This window comes from Dendrobates tinctorius, unplaced genomic scaffold, assembly GCF_039654945.1.
Source record: "Dendrobates tinctorius isolate UK_male_01 unplaced genomic scaffold, ASM3965494v1 ptg000003l, whole genome shotgun sequence".
Classification (NCBI taxonomy): Eukaryota; Metazoa; Chordata; class Amphibia; order Anura; family Dendrobatidae; genus Dendrobates; species Dendrobates tinctorius.
The window spans coordinates 10,246,402-10,268,430 of NW_027361671.1; the positions used below are offsets into that span (position 1 = coordinate 10,246,402).

The window sequence follows — 22,029 nt, forward strand, 5'->3', positions numbered from 1 at the left end:
TATTTTTCCTTCAATTTTACCGCCTCTATAATTTTTTAATATTCAAATATGCAAATAATTTTTGCCTTTTTTTCATGAGACATGGGGCATCATTTTTATATTATTTTAATGTTCTTTTTTTATTTGCTGAGATCGCGAGATATTGAAGCTAAGGCTTATATATTAGTCCCAGCTGTTTTCTCCATACACATAGTAATCACATGTTCACTTGGTTCGGAAATGAAAGCAGGGTAAGTGTTTCCTAATCTATATACATGGTACAACTTGAGTAATGTGTATAAAGAAATGGAAAAGTAAAAATGGTAATGAACCATGTTCATCTTCTCTCTTCTCTGGGATATCTGGCATTGTATGACAGAAAGCTTCCCTGATAGCATGGTAAGGTATGAAAGTGCAAGGGATTTCTGTGCATGACACTTATACATACTAAATAAATTGAGAAGTTTTGAAAATTTTGTTTCCACTTTGTCATCATTTGCATATCATTAACATGTCTATCTATCCTCTGATTTCTGTAATTCCATGACTTTTTCATATTAATTTTGCAATTTCAATGCTGAGCAGTGTAAGTTATGTGATTAAATAGAAAAAATGTTTAAACTACACCTCTACACAGAACTTTAAAAGGTTATTCTCATTATAGTAATTGGGTAAGATTGCAACGTGCTTGTTTACTTGTTATTGAAAATCCTCTTTTCTCAAGAAAGGATGGATTTTTAATTTCATAGTTTACATTTTATAATCAAAATTAGTGGCTAATTCTGCAGTTTCTCAATGTTGGCTGGTCTCCTAGGTAAGAAACATAGTGCGTACAAGTTCTTTTCTATAGAGCTTATAGTTATTGCTTTAAAGTGAACCTGTCACCATGAAAATACAGTCCAATCTGCAGGTGTCATGTTATAGGGCAGGAGAAGCTGCGTAGCCTGCTATATAGTTTTGTGGAAAAAAATTCAGTAAACCTGAGTTTTCATCACTTAAACGTCTGATCTTTCTGGGATTTTTCTTCCAGTGGGTGGTCCTATCAGTGATTGACAGTATCTATGAATAATTGTACATATACACAGAGCTGTAATTCACTGATAGGCCTGCCAACAAGACCAAAAATCCCAGAGACAAAATTTACCGTATATACTCGAGTATAAGTCGACCCGAGTATAATTTTGCCACAAAAAACTGGGAAACTTATTGTACAGTGAGTGGCCCCAGTTATCTGCACAGTATGTGGCCCCAGTTATGATGCACAGTGAGTGGCCCCAGTTATCTGCACAGTATGTGGCCCCAGTTATGATGCACAGTATGTGGCCCCAGTTATGATGCACAGTGAGTGGCCCCAGTTATGATGCACAGTGAGTGGCCCCAGTTATGATGCACAGTGAGTGGCCCCAGTTATCTGCACAGTATGTGGCCCCAGTTATGATGCATCGTATGTGGCCCCAGTTATGATGCACAGTGAGTGGCCCCAGTTATGATGCACAGTGAGTGGCCCCAGTTATGATGCACAGTGTGTGGCCCACCATGTTGCTGCTGCCGCTGCCTCTCTTACAGAAAAACCCAAAAAACTGTATACTCCCCTCAGTCGCTGCCCCCTGCTCATCAGCGTTGCGCACTGCAGTGACTGTGCAGGCAGAGAGCGATAGCGCTCTCTGACCTGAATGTCACTGCAGAGGACGCAAGACAGCAGAGCGCAGGGACAGGTGAATATGCCTCCCAACCCCCCCTTCATACTCACCGGGTCCTGGCGCTTGTCTCTGCAGCTCCTCTGCTTGTTCCATGTTGTCGGCGCTGCTCTCTTCCTGGTTCAGCGGTCACGTGGTATCCGCTCATTAAATATGCACATATTTAATGAGCGGGTTCCATTTGACAGCTGAAGCACGAAGAGAGCAGCGCTGACAACATGGAACAAGCAGTGGAGCTGCAGAGAAGGGTGAGTATGATCTGACACCCCAGCTCCCCCTCCCCCGCCGATCCCCCCCGGTATATGACTCATTTATAAGTCGAGAGGGGGACTTTCAGCCCAAAAAATGGGCTGAAAATCTCGACTTATACATGAGTATATACGGTAAATCTTAAAAGCACCGGGTATAATTAATCTTTTTTTCACAAAACATTATATCAACCTACTCCATTTCTTCTGCTCTGTACCATAGTGTCAGAAAATTGGACTGCATCTTCATGGTGACTGGTCCTCTTTAAATGTGTCCAGATTGATGGAGCCAGTCAGTTTTATGGAATCAAAGAATCACAGAATGTTAGAATTGGAAGGGACCTCAAGGTTCTTCATGGTCAACCCCCTGCTCAATGCAGTTTTCACTAAACTATCTCAGACGGATGTCTGTCCAGCCTCTGAAGATTTCACTGAAGAACTCACCACCTCTCATCACAGTCAGTTCCACTCATTGATCACCTTCACTGTCAAAAAGTTTTTTCTAATATCTAACCTGTATCTTCTCCCTTTCAGTTTCAATCCATTGCTTCTCTTGTTTCCATGTGCAAATGAGAATAAGGATGATCTCTCTACGTGGTGACATCCTGTCAGATATTTGTAGTCTCCTCTTAGCCTTCTTTTTTGCAAGCTAAACATTCCCAGATCCTTTAACTGTTCCTTGTAGGACATACTTTGCAGTCTGTTCACCATCCTGCTAGCTCTTCTTTGAACTTTCTCCAGTTTTTCAATGTCTTTTTTAAAATGTGGTGCCCAGAACTGCACACAGTATTCCAGATGAGGCTTAACCGAGGAGGAGTAGAGGGGGATAATTACTTCCCGTGATCTAGATTCTATGATTCTCTTAATACATTCTAGAACTGTTAACTCATGTGCATCCTGCGATCTATAAGTATATAAAAATCAACAAAAGAAGAAAAAAGGACCCAGCATATAAAGCGCACACGCAAGGCAATAAAGTATGTGACCAATACATATAAATTTTTATTGAGAGACAAACAGGTATACAGATTAAAAACATTTAAAAAGGAAGGCACACCCCCAAATGTCCCAAACAGATCTAATAATAAATGCTGATAGGCAAAGACCACTTACGGAAAAGTACACAAAATTAACCAAAATGTGCATAATAATACATAGGGCATGACCCAACAACCCCGAATCTGGGTGTCCCCATAGAAATGTAGCTATTTACTCAAAATATTTATATTTATAGATAGACCAAAAGGTACCATAAGCAAGGTGATGATCCATTATAAGAATAAAGGGGATATCATACCAACACTCACTCCAGAAGACCTCATAAGATCTGAGGAGCCCTGTAAATAGCCCTGATATAGGAGGGAGCAGGGAACCATCCAATAAGAGGATGGTTAGGAGATCTAGACCCAAATAGAATATTGAGGGCAAGAAAGAAAAAAAAAAAGTTGGCGATAAATGCCACAGTATATAGTAGAAAGTAAAGAAATGGTCACCATAAGGAGTAGTCCAAAATGGAACGATGGGGGTCAGGTCGTCAGGAAAAGGTGGTCCCGGGACAGGGGAGGTGTAAATAAAAGATGGGGGTAGCAGTTTATGGGGAAATATATTTGTGATGCCACCTGTGGTGTTCCCCAATGAAGGTGACAGCTGATGCTGCAAAAGAAACCGCTGGGGCTGTTGGTGATGCAGCAGAGTTGTTACAGCTTTCCAAGGGCAGAGCTAGGCCCCAGGGCAGTTATAGATGTAAAAAATAATGATGGTGGTTGTGGTGCAAGGCAGGTGATGCAGTTAATAAATCCGAGGACACAGTGGAGTGCAGTTTCCACACTTTTACTCATAGTTCTCCAGTTACATTCCCCAGCCAGGGTGCTGTGCCCTCCGGGTTGATGGTCCAGACAGCTCTCAGGTAAATTGGGGTACACCGTGTCAGAACCCCCTTCAGATGTTCCTTCCCTGGCCGTTTCACTGCGCTGGCTCCCTCCACTCCTACCCTGCACTATCACACACAGTGTCCCGAGCCAGCAGCCCCGGATCCTGTTGGGCGACATACTCGAGGTCCCCTTGATCCTTTACGGCTGCCTTTTCAGTGATTGTGCAAATAAAAACCCTGTCTGGGAGAGAAGAACAGACAAATCGCGGCGCCCTAAGTGCGTAAACACAATATTGTAGTCTTTAAAGGGTGCAGAATTTTATGCACTCACCTGATAGAAGACTAATATGGCTTTAGATCGTGTATCCTCAAAAATCCTTCCTACTGGGAAACTTCTCAATAGACAGGGCTTGCAGCTTGCCTCGGGTAGATCCAAGTGAAAGAGCCAGATTCAGGCTCACACAGGAGGAGTAAATCAAGAAAGGCACATCCAGCCCATGAATGGCAGCACTTCCCAGGACTCACATCCAAAGATGATATTTCATATTTTTTTTTATTTGATAGCTTAAAAAAGAGGAGATACAATGCGTTTCAGATACAGTGTATATCCTTCATCAGGTATCATAAAAATATAGTAAAAATCCTGTACTGTGTTTTTATGTTACCTGATGAAGGATATACACTGTATCTGAAACGCGTTGTATCTCTTCTTTCTTTTAACCTATCAAATAAAAAAAATATGAAATATCATCTTTGGATGTGAGTCCTGGGAAGCGCTGCCATTCATGGGCTGGATGTGCCTTTCTTGATTTTCAGTGATTGTGTGTGGATGTGGCTGCAGCACATGCAGATATTGCAGTCTCTTGTTAGATAGCTGACGCCTCAGTTTCTCCAATAGTCTGGGGCCAGTCCCCTACTGTGACCCGGTCCCTCCACCTGACTACGGTTTGCGTGGATTCGGGTGCCACGGGTGGATTCCTCAATTCCCGTGCCCCTAGGACCCCTTCTTTCTCTCCCTTCCTCTTTTCTGCCCCTTCCTCTTCTCTCATGCTGTGCTAGTCTAGGGACGTGCTCCTCTCTCCTTCAGTCCCCAGTACTGACTGCCTACTTTCCTGAAAACGACTCCTGTTTCCACGACAACTCTCTCTGACTCCTTCCCTGCTACTTTCTCCACCCACAACCTCTACCTAGCTCCTCCCGGGCCCTGAGAGGCACAGTGTTGGATGTAAGTGTGTGGGTTCTGGGTAGTGCCCCCTCCTTACCCGAGAGTGGAGTACCACAGCTCTAGCTGAGGTGCAGTATCTCTGTGGCGACTGAACCCTCAGGGATGCCACATAAGCATAGATGTGCAGAAGAGCTGCATGCAGAAAACAATTGTAAATTTGAGGTTTAAACTATTTGCAAAGTTTCTTTATTATTTATTTATTATTTATTATTAAAATGCACTGAAGCAAGTAAAAATAGTTGCAAAGGTAAAGTGGCGCTCTTTATAATGGTATCGACGTTGCTTCCTCATCGTCACCTCCATACATCTATGATCTAACCCCTTACACCTTCACACTTTCACCTCCGGTATTTGCATTTTCTAAATCTAAAAATGGATAAAAACGTGTCAAAGTGTGAAGACAAAAAAATAGTCTTAACAAAGCACTTATGAGTATTTTCATGTCAAAGTTTTTATCACTTATAGACTTCAACCGTCAGAGAAAAATAGCTTGTGCTCCCTCCTTGTGCAGATGAAAAGACGGCAGCAATTTAAAAAGGAATTCCCCTGACCTTGAAAAAGTCAGGAGGTAAATCATAGCCATATGTATGGTTTAGTTGTGACAATCAAAGGAGGTTAATTTGCTTGGCGTGTACAACAGCCTTTAGCTTCTAGCCTCCCCAACAGGGACTGGTTGAGATGCACGGAATTCCCTTGATTTTTCTCAGCTGCTTGTCACTGTGGAACCTTCTAAACAGAAGCGGCCATGATCTCTCACCTGCCCTCATTTGTTGAATGCACTTTCAACTAATTCAAATAGCTGGGAAATGCAAATATAGATGTGAGAATACATTCTTCTCCAGGCAAAAGTCTATTCTGGATTTCACAGTAATTAATATAAGTGTTTATATCACTAAAGATTGATTAGGTGTATAACGCTGTAAATGCCAGACTAGACATTGTATAATATCTGTAAAGCAATGCCACAGAGTGTGGTTTACATTTTAATAATAAAAATAGTTTTCAGTTCATGATTAAAAATATCACAATGCACAGAACATTTCACCCAAAAATGTGTTTTTTTATTACATCGTTTTAAAAATGCATGAATTCTGCAATTGTCCCTACTTTATAGCCTTCAAAGTATTCAGGAGTGTTCTCATGAGTATAACTACATATGAATAACCTAGTAAGTTACATGAATGTCATGGAGGGGTCCAGCACTTGGCCCTCCTTCTATGTGACCCACAGTATAACCCATTCTGCCATGTTGTACCACATACTGATGTATCAATCCCTTATTATTTATTACATTTTCTCCAATTTCTCATGATGACTAGTTAACACTTTATTATGACATTTTTGCAAAATACTTAATCACCTTTCATCCTCATCAGAACCACTGAGTTGCCATACACAGACACATAGTGTTAGGATTGGCGGAACGCACCAAATAAGAAATAATAATAATAATAATAATAATAATAATAAGGTGCGTTCGCAACCTGGGGTCCACCGTACGGTGATGGAGAAATCACAGCTAGTACAATGGCGGAGCAAGGCTGCGAGATAAGACTTTAAGCACACTGAGTTAAATGTCAGTGTGCACAGAGCACAAAGCAACAAACTCTGTTACACCTCAGAGCAGTACTATGAAGTAACGCACAAAGGACTATACCCTGTTAGACTGCACAGTCGTATAGAAAAATACTAGTTTGAGTCCCTATAACTTAACCCCCCCAGGGAAGATTAAGCTGGTGGTTGACCCTGCTATGACACACAGTGTGTTTTAGCACGCGCGCCTGAGGACGCCCAGTACAGATGTTAAGTTCAAGTGGGAGTTCCCACCCTACACTGCCTGTCTAGACCAACACTCGCAGTGCTATTAGCAGCACACGTGCACACAGGGTGGTTAAGTAGCCACAAACACATGATATCTGCACACAGGTGTGCGCTCCAGAGGGCTTTTTACACATACAGCTCAAGTCCAGATAGACAGGACCTTGCCTGTGGACCAATGAGAAGCTGTCACATTACTAGAGCAGGTGATGTCCAAGCACCAATGAAAAGGTGCCACATCCCGGACATGCTCAATAGGATGAAATCTGGACGTAAGCTTCAGAATACAATGCTGCATGTTTAAACCAGTAGTCACCATAGGCTTAGCTGGAGGGCTAGCAGCAGCTACATGTGCAGCATGAGCCTGGGCAAGTTGCTCGGACTGAAGTCTGTGCTGAGCAGTCATCCCAGCAGCTGAGCCTGAATGGGAGACCACAGCACCAGACAAAGCTTGAGATCCATCCCATGCAGTGGTAGAATCCCAACGCCTGAAACATATAGCATAAACATCTCCAGAGTATCACAAAATCATGTTTTGTTTTGGTTTTTGTTTGAAAGCTGGACATCTTACAACATGCATCTTGGATATGTTGTGCCAAAAGAAAAGTTAAGGAAGAACATCCCTATGTATTGCAAGACAAATGCTGGCTGCTGTTCCCCTGAACCAAATGGATTGTCTCATCATTGTTCATTTGCCTTATATATTCTTCCTTGCAGTAAACACACTCAGTCATTCATATATTCTTTTTCCTGTATCTTTGACTCCTTCAAAAATACATAAGGGTAATTAATCAAGTGTCCAGCCGCTACACCGATGCCTCCACCTTGTGGCAATAATTGCACTGTTTGCTCATTTACTACAGAATAAAATACAAACTTATTTGTCTCACCCCCAAAGTTCTCCACAATTCTACAGCACCTTTCATCTCCTCCCTCATCATAGTCTTTCACCCTACCAGGCTATCCATTCTGCAACTGATCTAAGACTAACATCCTTCACAATCCGAACCTTGGACCTCTGTCTCCAAGACTTCTCTCATGGTGGAATTTTCTGGAATGCACTACTCCAGATGATCCCACTAATACCTAGCCCCCCCATTTTTAAGCATGTTATAAAAACGCATCTCTGTACAGAAGCCTATCACTTCACATCACCTCACAAATCTAACTCTTCAATGTTCCTTTTGTTAAAATTTTCGTCCACATCCTCCACCCACCCAATAGCACATGCTAAGTGCACTTAGATCCTAGCTGATGACCGGATCCTGCAGCATTATCTGAAAACCCCTATTTATTATAATGATGGCTGGACCATACATGACAGCACGTCCTACCTGTGAGCCCCTAGTTCCTTATATACAGTCATATGTTAAAGTTTGGGCACCCATATTAATGTTAACCTTTTTTCTTTATAACAATTTTGGTTTTTGCAACAGCAATTTCAGTTTCATATATCTAATAACTGATGGACTCAGTTATATTTCTGGATTCAAATGAAGTTTATTGTACTAACAGAAAATGTGCAATCTGCATTTTAACAAAATTTGACCGTTGCAAAAGTATGGGCACCCTTATCATTTTCGTGATTTGAACACTCCTAACTACTTTTTACTGACTTCCTGAAGCACTAAATTGGTTTTGTAACCTCATTGAGCTTTGAGCTTCATAGCCAGGTGTATCAAATCATGACAAAAGGTATTTAAGGTGGCCACTTGCAAGTAGTTCTCCTATTTGATTCTCCTATGAAGAGTGGCATCATGGGCTTCTCAAAACAACTCTCAAATGATCTGAAAACAAAGATTATTCAACATAGCTTTTCAGGGATACAAAAAGTTGTCTCAGAGATTTAACCTGTCAGTTTCCACTCTGAGGAAGATAGTAAGGAAATGGAAGAACACAGGTACAGTTCTTGTTAAGCCCAGAAGTGGCAGGCCAAGAAAAATATCAGAAAGGCAGAGAAGAAGAATGGTGAGAACAGTCAAGGACAATCCACAGACCACCTCCAAAGACCTGCAGCATCATCTTGCTGCAGATGGTGTCACTGTGCATCGGTCAACAATACAGCGCACTTTGCACAAGGAGAAGCTGTATGGGAGAGTGATGCGAAAGAAGCCGTTTCTGCAAGCACACCACAAACAGAGTCGCCTGAGGTATGCAAAAGCACATTTGGACAAGCCAGTTACATTTTGGAAGAAGGTCCGGTGGACTGATGAAACAAAGATTGAGTTGTTTGGTCATACAAAAAGGCGTTATGCATGGAGGCTAAAAACACAGCATTCCAAGAAAAACACTTGCTACCCACAGTAAAATTTGGTGGATGTTCCATCATGCTTTGGGGCTATGTGGCCGCCGGCACCGGGAATCTTGTTAAAGTTGAGGGTCGCATGGATTCAACTCAGTATCAGCAGATTCTTGACAATAATGTGCAAGAATCAGTGACGAAGTTGAAGTTACGCAGGGGATGGATATTTCAGCAAGACAATGATCCAAAACATCGCTCCAAATCTACTCAGGCATTCATGCAGAGGAACAATTACAATGTTCTGGAATGGCCATCCCAGTCCCCAGACCTGAATATCATTGAACATCTGTGGGATGATTTGAAGCGGGCTGTCCATGCTCGGCGACCATCAAACTTAACTGAACTGGAATTGTTTTGTAAACAGGAATGGTCACAAATACCTTCATCCAGGATCCAGAAACTCATTAATAGCTACAGGAAGCGACTAGAGGCTGTTATTTTTGCAAAAGGAGGATCCACAAAATATTAATGTCACTTTTATGTTGAGGTGCCCTTACTTTTGCACTGGTCAAATTTTGCTAAAATGCAGACTGCACATTTTCTGTTAGTACAATAAACCTCATTTGAATCCAGAAATATAACTGAGTCCATCAGTTATTAGATATATGAAACTGAAATAGCTGTTGCAAAAACCAAAATTGCTATAAAGAAAAAAGGTTAACATTAATAGGGGTGCCCAAACTTTAACATGACTGTACCTGCCGTATAACGCTCCTGATCTTCATCTTCATTACTTACGTGTGCTGTCTGCATTACAATCATAACCAACACAGAACAATGTCATCCAGTGGGGCTATTCTGATGCTTTACAGCACTAAGCAACATACAGCAAATCGCAGCAAAGCTGAATATACACATAAACCAATTTTCTTTGCACCTATGTAATGCATTCAACGTCTACATTATTTCCAATAACTTCTGTGGCCTGTCTATAATTAGGATTCACAAACGGTGTTCATTTATGCAACTTTATTCATAATTTGTGGAGTTTTCTTAATTTGTGATTGTACGGGTTAATAATCTGGAAAGCGGTTATGTGACATTTTAATAAAGCAATTAAATTAAAGATTATAATTAAAGGAAGTCTGTCGGCAGAATATAACTGATCGAACCAAGCACAGCTCCATTTTTCGATTTCAGTAATAAAAAGTGTGACATTAGTATCCAAATCCATTGCATTTGCCAAAAATACTTGTTAAGCATTGGGATGCTCCTGCTGCGTGGGATAGATCCAAAGCATTATCTGGTACTGTGGTCTCACATTCAAGTCTGGCCGCTGCGCTTGCTGCTCAGCACAGATCCCAGCATCTTGCTCAGGCAGTAACATTTGGTTACTGCTGGCTCGCTCTCCAGTCAAGTCTATGGTAATCAGCGATATGCAGGTGCAGCTTGTGCTCTGGAATCTAAGTCCAGAGATCACCTTACTGAACATGTCCCTGATGCAGCGTCTTCGTATTGGTGGTCGGACGTTAGCTGCTCTGGTGATTTGGCAGCTCCGGATTGGCCCGCAGGCGATGTCTCCACCGACTGGGCATGAGTGTTTTGGGGTGGAGTCTGGCATATAAAAGGCTCTCAGCGGCGCACGTGGCACTCTAGTGTCATTTATGTTTTGATGTGAGTGGGTGGTTACTGTACCACTCTGCAACTTTTTGTGCGTCTGTCTATGCTCAAAGACTGTACACGTTGGCAGGCAGGTAGCATACTTATGCGATCTTGTACCCATGGCTCAATGCCTGAATCTCTAGTCTGCTACATGCTTAGGGTGCCGGTCAGGCAAAAGTTCAGTAGCGTCAGGACTGGGGTAACAAGCCGCTTGGCTTAGCATGTTTCGTTCATGTGTGCGGTTAGCACAATTCAGTTACATAGCAAGCTCAACCCTTGTGCTTCCTCTCTGTGAAGGTAATAGAGTATAGTACTTAGTTTTCTTGTGCAGTACCTCTCGGTGAAGTAACTGAACTTGGTACTCAGTGTTCCGATCACACTGTGTGGCATTAAAACAGAGTGTTTAAGGTTACGCTCGCTGTTTTGTTTCCGTCATTGTTCTTACTAGCAGCAGGTTCATCTCTGCATGGTGGACCCCGGGTTGCACTTGCGCTTTATATTTCATTTAGTGCAATCTGCCAACCCTAACAATACTTCTATCAAATTATGCTAAAAATGAGCTTGGTCCACCTTTGTTGCCAGGTGGTTCAGTGTACTGTACCTTCTCACCCCGTTTTTGTCTATCTCCACACCACTCTTTCTTGACTGACAATGCTGAGTTTACAGCAGCCACCGTTGTCTCCAGTGAAACCATTATGACAGTTTTGTCGTGGAATTTGTTTGCAACAATCCAAGAACTGATTGGGTGAAGCACCTACATGCTGCCATCACTGGATCTTCTGTCAGGCAGCTGTCTGTTATTGGTAGATGATGAAATATTATTGCGAAACAAAAATCACAGCCTCTCCCTGAGGTGGGCTGTATCTGTGCAGGCAGTCTGCAACCTTTCATATTTCTTCATCTTATACCTGCACTGATGACTTCATAATTTCATAATTCTGTTCACACAATCTGGAATGAGTTTTATAGCTTTTCCAAATGTGATCCATGCCTCCCTAAAAATTTTTGGGTAGCGCTCCATGGGCCATATTACTAGAGCTATTGTGTAAAATAGTGCTTTATATTGTATAATTAAAATGATGGACAGACACTTTAGACATTCTGTGGTCAAACTCATTCTAAACAATCTCAAGTGTGTTGAGCTTGGGTGGTTGTGGAGGCCATGCTGTGTGATGTAGAACGCCATCCATCTCTTTCTTAGTAATATAGCCTAGAGATGTGTTTTTGTATCAATGTTTTGTTGAAAAACAAATGATTGTCTCATTAGGTGCAAACCATATAGTATGGCATGTCGCTGTAGAATGCTGTGGTAGACATGCTGGGTAAGTGTGCCTTGAACTTGAAATAAATCACCAAAAGTGTCACAAGCACAGCACAACCATACCATCACACCTCCTCCATGCTTCACATTGGGCACCACACATGCATATTTTTAATCTAACAAAGAACTGGTGGTTGGTACCAAAAATCTCAAGTTTGGACTCCTCAGACTACAGTACAGTTTTCCACTGATCTAATGTTCAGTCCTTGTGCTACATGGCCCAAGAAAGTCCCTTCTTGATTGCAGTTTTCAGTGGTGGCTTATTTGCAGCAATTTAATGATAAAAGCATGCTCCTCATAGTCTTCTCTGGATAGTTGATGTTGAGATATGTCTGCTACTTGATGTCTGTGCATCATTTATCAGGGTTACGGTAAAAGATAGGTTTTTTTGGTATTTCATTGAATGCTGAAAAAGCACAGAAAGAGGACTTAAAAATCCTCCAATAATAGAAAACAGCAAAAGAGCAAAATGGTTTACCCGTCCAGGCCTCCAGACAAATGCACTATCAGGATGCAGTGGACCCATATAATTAAGATGGCAACACAGGTGCAAGAATACCGATGAAACAACCGCACACAGCCTACCAATACATGGAGGGGGCGGTTGCCTGGTATGTTAATGCACAATAAAATACTTGTATGCGGCGCTGTTCACACTATGGCCATGGACAGCAGCCACGCCAGCCTAGTAGTGACACCCTTCTATTAGCTCAGGTGGGCTGCCCAGCGCTATCAAAATGCTCACATGGCAACCGCCCCCTCCATGTATTGGTAGGCTGTGAGCAGTTGTTTCATCGGTATTCTTGCACGTGTTGCCATCTTAATTATATGGGTCCACTGCATCCTGATAGTGCATTTGTCTGGAGGCCTGGACGGGTAAACCTTTTTGCTCTTTTGCTGTTTCTATTTCATTGAATGGACAAATTTGTCCAAACTTTTGACTAGTGCTGCACTACATGTATTTCCCATTGTAGACATTGTATGTGGTGTGTGTGTAGGGGGGTAGTCTGTGCGTACATGGGGGTGGTGTATATGGGGACTAGTGTTTGTGTGGGGGGTGGCGGTATGTGCGTGTTTGTGTACTTACATTATTTAGTTTAAGACATAAAGGTATTTATAATAGTACAGAGAAGCAGACTATACAAATTGCCAATTATTTTTCAGCCAAATAAAGCAAGAACTGTCTGTCCTGTAGTAGCCAGAATCTGGACCCAGTAAGATACTTGGGTAGATAGATAAGACGTTGTGCACACGTTTTTCCATTGACACTAGTACCACTAATGATTTAACCATACTATATTGCTGAGCCCTCCGGCATTTATTCTTGCTGTCCAGTCTTCCCACAGTAAACCTTAGCTTCTACATCCTGAATTCCGTATTAATGACATTACAAGCTTTTTCCTGAAGAGACATTCTTATATCTTGTATCATGATGGTTCAGCAAAGAAGCTGCATACACACAAACCAATGTATTATATAACGTACTTTTTGTCAACCACATAAACCAGTCTGATGAATCATTTAAACAGCTACACAGACCAAAATCTCTTGTCTAGTGCTTCCCAACATGAAGAACAGATGCAGACTGGAAGCCACATACACAAGTTTTACAGTCCAGCAAAAGATTGAATTACACAGCTGTATGTGGTATTGTGGTATTATGTATTCCGAGCCTAAACCCAAGTTTCCAGTTCAGTGTGGAAATAGATATATTAACTGCATTTAAAGTGCAACTCCAGAAAACAAAGGAATTTATACATAAGCTCTAAAATATACACAAACGTATTTATATGTATAAGTCACTACTTCTGATGGGTTTTTAGCAAAATTCCTAATGAAGTCATGATTCTGAGGGAAATTCACCTTTTACTTCAACACACCACCTTACAATATTGCCATAGTTGTACTGGTCATTGCTTCATCTGTGCTGATGGAGCTGCCTTCCAAGCCAGGACTGCTTGACTACTTGTGAGGGCTGGAGAGCACCCATGACTATTCTATTCACAGATTCACATCAGAACTTTATTGTTTCTTTTATTCTTCCAAGGAAATTTCAGAGAGAGACATTTTTTAGAAAATGATTTTCATTCTATAAAGCACTGTGAACTGCTATGGATTCTGCATACGTGATAGCATAAAGTTGTCATTTAAGTCATTATCAGAACAACTAAGCATACAAATTATATTTAATTATTTGAAGATATTTCTGGAATTTAGAGAGAACCTGTCACCAAATTTTACATGTTGAGCTGGACACAAGATGTAAGAGTGGCTGCAGAACAGAATAAGAAAAATTTTTCTTTGTTTTTTTCTCAAGTTCGCCTCTCCGTTATTAGCAATCAAAGTGTTGGTACCTAATGAGTTAACTTTTCTTTATGTCCAAGTGGGTGTTATCAGGCAGAAACACATGCACGGAGAAGAAGTACATGCCCCCAGTGAAAGCTGTCTGATAACACCCACTTAAAATTTAGCAAAACTTAACTCAAAAGGCGCCAAATATTTTGCTAATATTTCTGCAACGTAGAGGCAAAATTAAGAGAGAAAAATGTTTTATTTCGCTCTGCAGCCACTATTACATCGAGTGTCCAGCTCAACATGTAAAACTCAGTGAAGGATCCTCTTTAATAATGTAAATTATTAAACTATTCACCATAGTAAATTTATGGACGTGCATTAAGTTTGCATAGGAAAAAAAGTGCTAATCTGAATATTTTTTACAAGGACTAGTGCGCCAGAGCTTGTAAGAGACAGAAGCTTGACCTGTGTGCTTTATCCATTGCCCTTTGTTACAAAGATAATTACGGACATGCATCAGGTGCAGCAGACGTGGAGGACAGGAGTTATTTATGAGAAGCTTTTATACGGTGCTGTTCCTAGAGACAAAGTTGGCGGTAATCTTATTATCTTCTCATCTCTGCCGCATTTAGCCAATTTATTCATTTTTTTAGATTTCATCCCTTTGTTTAGTAAGATTATGCTCCATTTGAAACAACGTGACTAAAGCTGCAGATACAAAGGCGACTCTTACCAAGATAAAGAACAAGTTTGTACGAAACCAGTAAGTTCAGTTCACACTACATTTGTATGTTTTTACGTTTTTACACACAATTTATATGTTTTTTACGTTTTTACACATTTGCTGATAAAGAAAGCATTTTTACTTAGAATGGTTGGATTGCCTGATATTTTCGGTATGAAGAATTGCTCAATATGCTCATGTAGTTTTTGGTTCATTTAGGGACTATTGGTTGATTTAGCAGTAGTGAGAAGAGTGAACCTGAACCTAAATATTCGGGGTTCGCACTGGACAGTTAGTGTATGGTGATAAATGCTGAACATGGACTTCTCCCGGAGGTCCGTTGCAATGTTCAAAGGTCCCAAAGTTCCCAGGGAAGTGAGAGAGAGAACTTTTCTACCTGAAATATTTGAGTCCCTACTGTCTTCAATTGGGTTCTGGTTTTGGTACTCAAACTAAACTGTGGAATAAAATTCGGGTTGGGTACCAGAATCCAGACTTCCATGGTCCGGTCATCACTAGTGGTGAGCTAAAACTCAACTGGACTTGTTCATACTTCTGTGACCCAATCATCAAGGTGGCATGTAGTGAGTTAGAGAAACTATCCGTAATGTAGCCATAAAGGTAAAATTAAAGTCAACAAACATGGATAAAAGTAACAATTTTTGTAGCAAACTTCTATCCTGTATAAATGCAATAATTTTGCAATATTTACTCCAATCTTAGTCAAAAATTTGTAGGCAGGATCAACTATTTACTACAAATTATCCACCGCTTTGTGCCAGCGCATTGTGTTTTTTATGGTTAATCTGCCAGTTAAGAATGAACGATGTAGAGGCCAACTTATTAGCTTCATTTTGGCTCATCAGAATCTAATATGTATGGTCAATTTTAAAAAGATTTGTGGCACTTTGGTAATTGATGTGAACACCTTACATAATAATGTTTAAGGCAACTCAATTACCCAAAAGAGTATAAACACAGGGAACTTTTTGTACTAGATCTCTGGACTAGGTTACTGAAAAAATTTACATTTGATTTTTGACCACTTTTTAAAGAGATCTCTGCAGTCACTATGTTACCTCAGACCGCCGAATGATGACAGCGTATGCACCATGACAGTGTGTGCGAGTGCCGAGTCAACTGACTTTATGGATGCGATTTGCAGACTTGTGGTCAGGTGCTGACTAGACTCATTCGCTTCTCACTTCCATTGAGAAGAGCTGGTTGCGTCTAGTTGGCATGTGACCACAAAATGAGGTCATGTGACACGAGCAATATATGGGAATTGCCCGCTGTCACCATCCTGCAGTCTGCAGTCACACAGACTGACAACAGACTTTTCTTCTCAGTCCAGAAAACCTTTTTAACCAATTAATTGTCCTTTTCGACACGCTGAGTATTACTTGTAATATACATAATTCTATGATAAGAAATCTGATGATGCGATGACAATCATATAATGTCCCCATCACTGTTGTAGATCCAACTAAAACTAGCAAACAAAACTAAGCAGCACGATACATTATTTTATCTGGAAACATTTCACGCAACATCAAAGGAACCAGACAGACCTTATTAAAGTCAGTGGGGTCTGTCTGGTGCTGCTGCTGCCTTGCATGCAGGGGGCCTTGAACTTCCTTTATTTTAGGATTTCTATTCTTATGATGAAAAAGAGAAAGATGGAAATAAGAGTGCAGAAGTAATGATCTCCAACCTAGCCTCCAGTTGTGAGGACAGTCTTGGAGTTGTAGTTGTGCAACAACTGGAAAGCCGTAGATTGGTATACACCAATCTAAAAATGTTAGCTCTCCATGATGCTCTACAAGTCCATTACTGGTTGATATAAATGCCTTTGTCTTATAAGTTTATAGAAAAGAAAGTTTAGGCACTGGTTGTGTGAGCCGTAAATGACAAATACCAGTTTCAAATTGAAAACGGCTCCAGTCCATTTGGCTACTTATTTAAGGATAGATAACATTTGGAAGCATTTAAATGTAAGGCTACTGTGGGCACCAACCAGACTTCAAAAATTCCATTAGTTTTCACTCATCGGGAAAACAGAAAATCATCTTGACTTGTTCCTTAATGTAAATGTTAAAGCGCACTAAACCTAGAAGCCTCAGTAATTTGGCAAATAACACGTTTTAAGGAAGGACGACATTCAATTTTACAGCTCGTTGGCCAGGCTATTGGCATTCCAATGTACTTAAAAATCAGATATCATAATTTGAAACTTTTTTAGTCATCAACTTTGAGTTAGGAAAATTGGGCATTTGTTATAAAAGAGATCTTTTTCCTGCGAGAGAAAGAAATCATCTATTTTCCAAATCGGATTTTATTATACAGGTCTCTTTTTTCAGAATGGACTACATTAAACTGATTGATCATCTCTCACGGACAGAGAGAAGGATAGATATGTTAATACTTTGGTAAATGTTACATTAGAGATCATCACATTACCTTAAAATTATAAATCTGTGATGGATAAAAAAAAGGGATGAAATAGTAGGTTTCGCTTCAAATGAATATTTAATTGACGAGTGGGTTTCACAGCAAGTGAATAATATCAACTCTCTCGCTTTCAATAGTTCATTTTAGACAGAGCAGGGAATTGAAGCTACCCAGAGAAGTCAATCTGAAAAACAAATGAATTTGTCTAGACCATAATGGGGTACATTTTGCTTAAAGGATTAAGATATGAGCGTTAGCCGCTGTGACAGATTGCATAATATCACGTGCTTCCTGCCAGTGTGTCTAATGTTATTGAATTTTTCGACTGCCCCATGTTAGTGAATTATTAAAGAGCTAATCCAATATTCAGTTTGATGACTGATCCATTGGTTTTCATTTTAAAGCAGAAATGACCCAAAGCAAAAGGAATCCCATAACCCCAGAATATTGAGGGAAAGTCTGAGTTCTGTCTCCTATGGATATGACTCCCGAACAGCAAGAAGCACCGAGAGTTTATATGAAAAGAACTAAACAGTTCCATAAACAAACCACAAACCCAGCTCGAAGCAGCAACAGTCGTTTCCATGTTAATGAAGCTCATTTTTCCTCTTCCAATCTATGAAGTCGCCTTCTATTTATACTGTGTAGCATCATTAAAATAACATCTGTCTGAATATGCTGTGATGGAACTAACATCTGCCACAAGGCAATACAAAAAGGATACATATTATCGCATAAAACAAGTAAAAAGAGAAAAAAAAGAGAAACAATAACAACATGGTTTCCCTTTCCAGAAGGACAGTTACCGATATAGGTGGCATCTTTCTGTCCAAATAATGAAAACTCTGTAGTCTTCAGTGTTCCTTATGGCAATTTATGCATATTATATGAATTACTTCCTAACTATTAGTCGCTGGCTCCATAGAGTCAGAACTTAGGTATGTAATATATCTGCCCGTCTCATGGTAGTAATAGGATAATAGCTAGACTGTCTGATGCGTGCGGTCTACCTTTATGATTCATGATCTATCTATCTATCTATCTATCTATCTATCTATCTATCTATCTATCTATCTATCTATCTATCTATCTATCTATCTAGTGATCTATCTATCCAGCTATAGAGCTGAAATTGAATGAGATAAACTAATCAGATTTTTAATGGCCTGCCCATGACCATGAGTAGTAAATCTGCAGCGGCTGCCATTAGACCTCTCTTGCCCTCATCTACTAGACTAAAGGGCTATAGGGAATTACCGGAAAGGGGAGCGGGTGGCTATTAGGTTGTATACAGGGAGGAGGTTGGTGGGGGAAATAAACTTCCTTTCATTTCTGGACCTAAGTGCAGGGTCAATCAATACCAAGAAACGCACCGGAAGATATGTCTCTTAGGAGAGGAATCATTTGCTGAGCTCAAGTGCTTATTAAAGCTATTCCGGATACCTTTTGACTTTTTGTTCTAATCTATAATCTAATGGCAGCAGCGTTGGCTTTACTGATTGCATACTTGTTTCCTTACAAGATAAATCTATATGCTGCACCGTTGCCAAATAAACAAAAATGCATCCAGGCTTTTTGTGCAATCCCTCTCATTTAATGGTGGTTGGTTGTTTTTCCCGCAGATTGATACAGATGTTCTAAATCACAACTCTTCATCGGAACAGAGGTTGACAACATAGAGAAAATGAAGCGGCAGAAGTAGTAAGGGAGAAGGGATTTATTTTATGGATGCGGTCACTCCCATTGTGATATTTATATTAATTTGGGAGATCAGATCAGCGCCTGTTCACACAATTTAAAGCCCCAAAGGCTTCATTATCTTTCGGGCATTGAAATGAACTACACAGTCTGGTAAGCACTAATCTCATCCTTTCCTTTCATCCTTCAGACCAACTCCTACAAGCCAAGATGAATCGTTGCATTTAACAAGACCTTTCCCCCCCTCTACCTAGGGAAGTTAGGGAGCTCTTCCATCTATAGTGCTCATGGAGGGCAGAGGTAGAGCTGTAGGTCTCAGAGGTACGGGGTGCAGCGCAGAGTCCAGGTTGGGGTGAGAAGTCTAAGGGGCAGGATCAGTGGAGGTGCAAAACAGAGAACAGGTGCAGGAGACAGAGCCAGGGCTGATGTGCTGAACACCGGTGCAGCCTGAGGCAGGAGGAAAAGGGAATTTAGGAAAACTGGAAACAGAACTGACTGGGTGACCATGGAAGACAATGATCCTGGACAGGTGTAAAGCCTGGAGGACATCAATACACATGGGCACACTCCAGGGGGATTCATTGTGCCTGTATAGGTAGCCTTACAGTTGCTATTTAGTTTGTGTTTTCCATTATTTATTGCATATTTTAATTTTCATCCTTTATTCCTAATAGTTTTACTGCATTACTATAAAGCCCTACTGCCTGCATCAGAGACTACATGCGAGATGACCTGACACAAGTCCTAAAATAACTTAGGACTGTTCCATAAGCTTCATTTCCAAGCATGGCTGCATCTTGCATCACCAGAAGGAAGCACAAAGACTGTCCTTTAAATCCTTCTAACCCCTGATAGGGATTACAATTAAGCTCTCTTCCCATCATCTCATTAGACACCATTTGCTAACCAGACCCAGGTCTGCAGATGGCACAGGGGGTAATCCACATGGGGACCCTACACCACCTCATCCCCTCCTGTGCCCAATTACCCCCTCAATTCCCTGATGGGAGTGATGAAGTTGTCACACAGTAAAGTCTTCACTTACCTGTCACCAGGAGCGGTGCCCAGAAGCTGACACTCAGCAGGAGGCTTGTCACCTCCTTAAAGATCATGTTTTGGGGGGGTCACAGCAGCCAAGGTAAAAGATCCCTCCAAGGAAGCCCAAGTCCTGTACAGTAAAGGGGAATGTGCAGGTGTCTCTCCGGTGTTATTCCTTCCTCCACATTCAGTGGCTGATGAGAGAAGTAGTCACTGCGCCTGATGCGCAAAGCTGCGCTTGATGTGCGCGTTATATCCGATGGTCAGCGGGTGAGGGGACCAGGAGGCAGCACAGAGGGCTGTGTATACAAACACAGGCAGCGTGCCGGCTCCTCTGCCTGGGATCAGACAAGTAGCTCCTTCTGCTGGGAGAATGAATGAAGAGACTGGGAAGGAGAGAATGGAGAGAAGGGAATGTGGCTGCACCGCCCAGACACCTGCTCCTCCTGCTGCTGCTGACTTACTTCATCCTCCTCACTCGGGCACTGGAACCTGGGCAGCAGAGGTGGCTCTTCTGGAGGGAGACCCCAGCCCTGGTGCAGAGGATCCGAGCCTGTGCTGGGAGGAGGCTGAGATCAGTGCCCAGATTTACATGCACGGTGCACAACTATCCCAGTAGCATTAAACTGCTGGGGCTGAGCTGCTTCACATGCAGGCAGTGGCTGAGGCTGCTGGAAAGGAGGGGGACATGGGCTAATAAATCCAGAAATAACCATCAGCACAATAATATGGAGAGGAAACACATAGGACACCTGTCACATGGAGATCACACTAGTATACAGTGTATTCAGCGATCCTACTGCAGCAACGAGCGGAGAATACTGCAGGGATGGAGAGCGAGCTCTTTAGGGGACCGTTCAGACAAGCGGACAGTGCACTGACTAACGCGAGCTCACGTCAACGTTTTTACACACAGGCTGATGTAAAAAAAAAATGGCAGAACTACTTTGATCTGTATCCCGGATCAGAGTCACCCGTTATAAGTCAACGGGTGCATAAAAAGCAGATCCAATATTGGTTACCGCCACCATCCATATATCATGCGTTTTCTGCCAATAATAAGGAAAGAAAACCGTATCTGACCATTTATTATTAAGATGATCATGTACAAACGGATCCGATACGGGTCACCATCCGTCCGTCAGTCAGGGAAGTGTTAGAATTATAGAGATAACTGCGTTTAACCCTTACTATTTATTAAATCATTCACATTGAAAGTGGATGCCATGCAAAGGTGCATTCGGATGTGATAAAAACGGACACACTGTTGACCGACAGATGACAAATCGTCATTCATTTCCAGACGCAGAAGTTTTTGAATGGGTGCACTGATTTATAAAAGCGGAGGTGTTGAGAATTTGCCAAAGCTAAGGATGATAGCCGTCAGGACTCAGGAGTGATTCTGACGCTAACGTTAAATGAGAAAATATTAATAGCTCAGCCATTACCTTTGAAGTTGGATCAAGGTCTGACGGTAAAGACCAATGATAAATGTATAAAATATGATGTCGATATATGAACAGTTGGTCTCCATTGATTACTGCCTTTTAATTAATGGCGCACCATTCTGTTAGCACGGCTTCACGTTTATGCCGGAAGTCTCTCCATTTAGAAATACCCTGTTTAGTACTAAGGAAGAAAGAAATCTATACCGATCAGCATTAACCCTTAACATTAAAGACTATGGACACCTAAAATTTTCTTAAATTTATGTATTTTAGGCTAAACAATTTTGCAATTGGGTTTTGTAGGGCCAGCATC

The 22,029-nt window shown here is 41.3% G+C and overlaps 1 protein-coding gene across 1 annotated transcript in view; it reads right to left on the minus strand.

Moving 5' to 3' along the window:
• EDIL3 (EGF like repeats and discoidin domains 3) overlaps window positions 1-21,021 on the minus strand; it is a 1,247,867-nt gene extending 1,226,846 nt beyond the window's left edge. The window contains exon 1 of the mRNA XM_073583835.1: window positions 20,276-21,021. Coding sequence (XP_073439936.1) covers window positions 20,276-20,342 — 67 coding nt within the window. The 5' untranslated portion in view covers window positions 20,343-21,021. The remainder of the gene's footprint in view (window positions 1-20,275) is intronic.
• Between the last annotated feature and the right edge of the window lie 1,008 nt (window positions 21,022-22,029).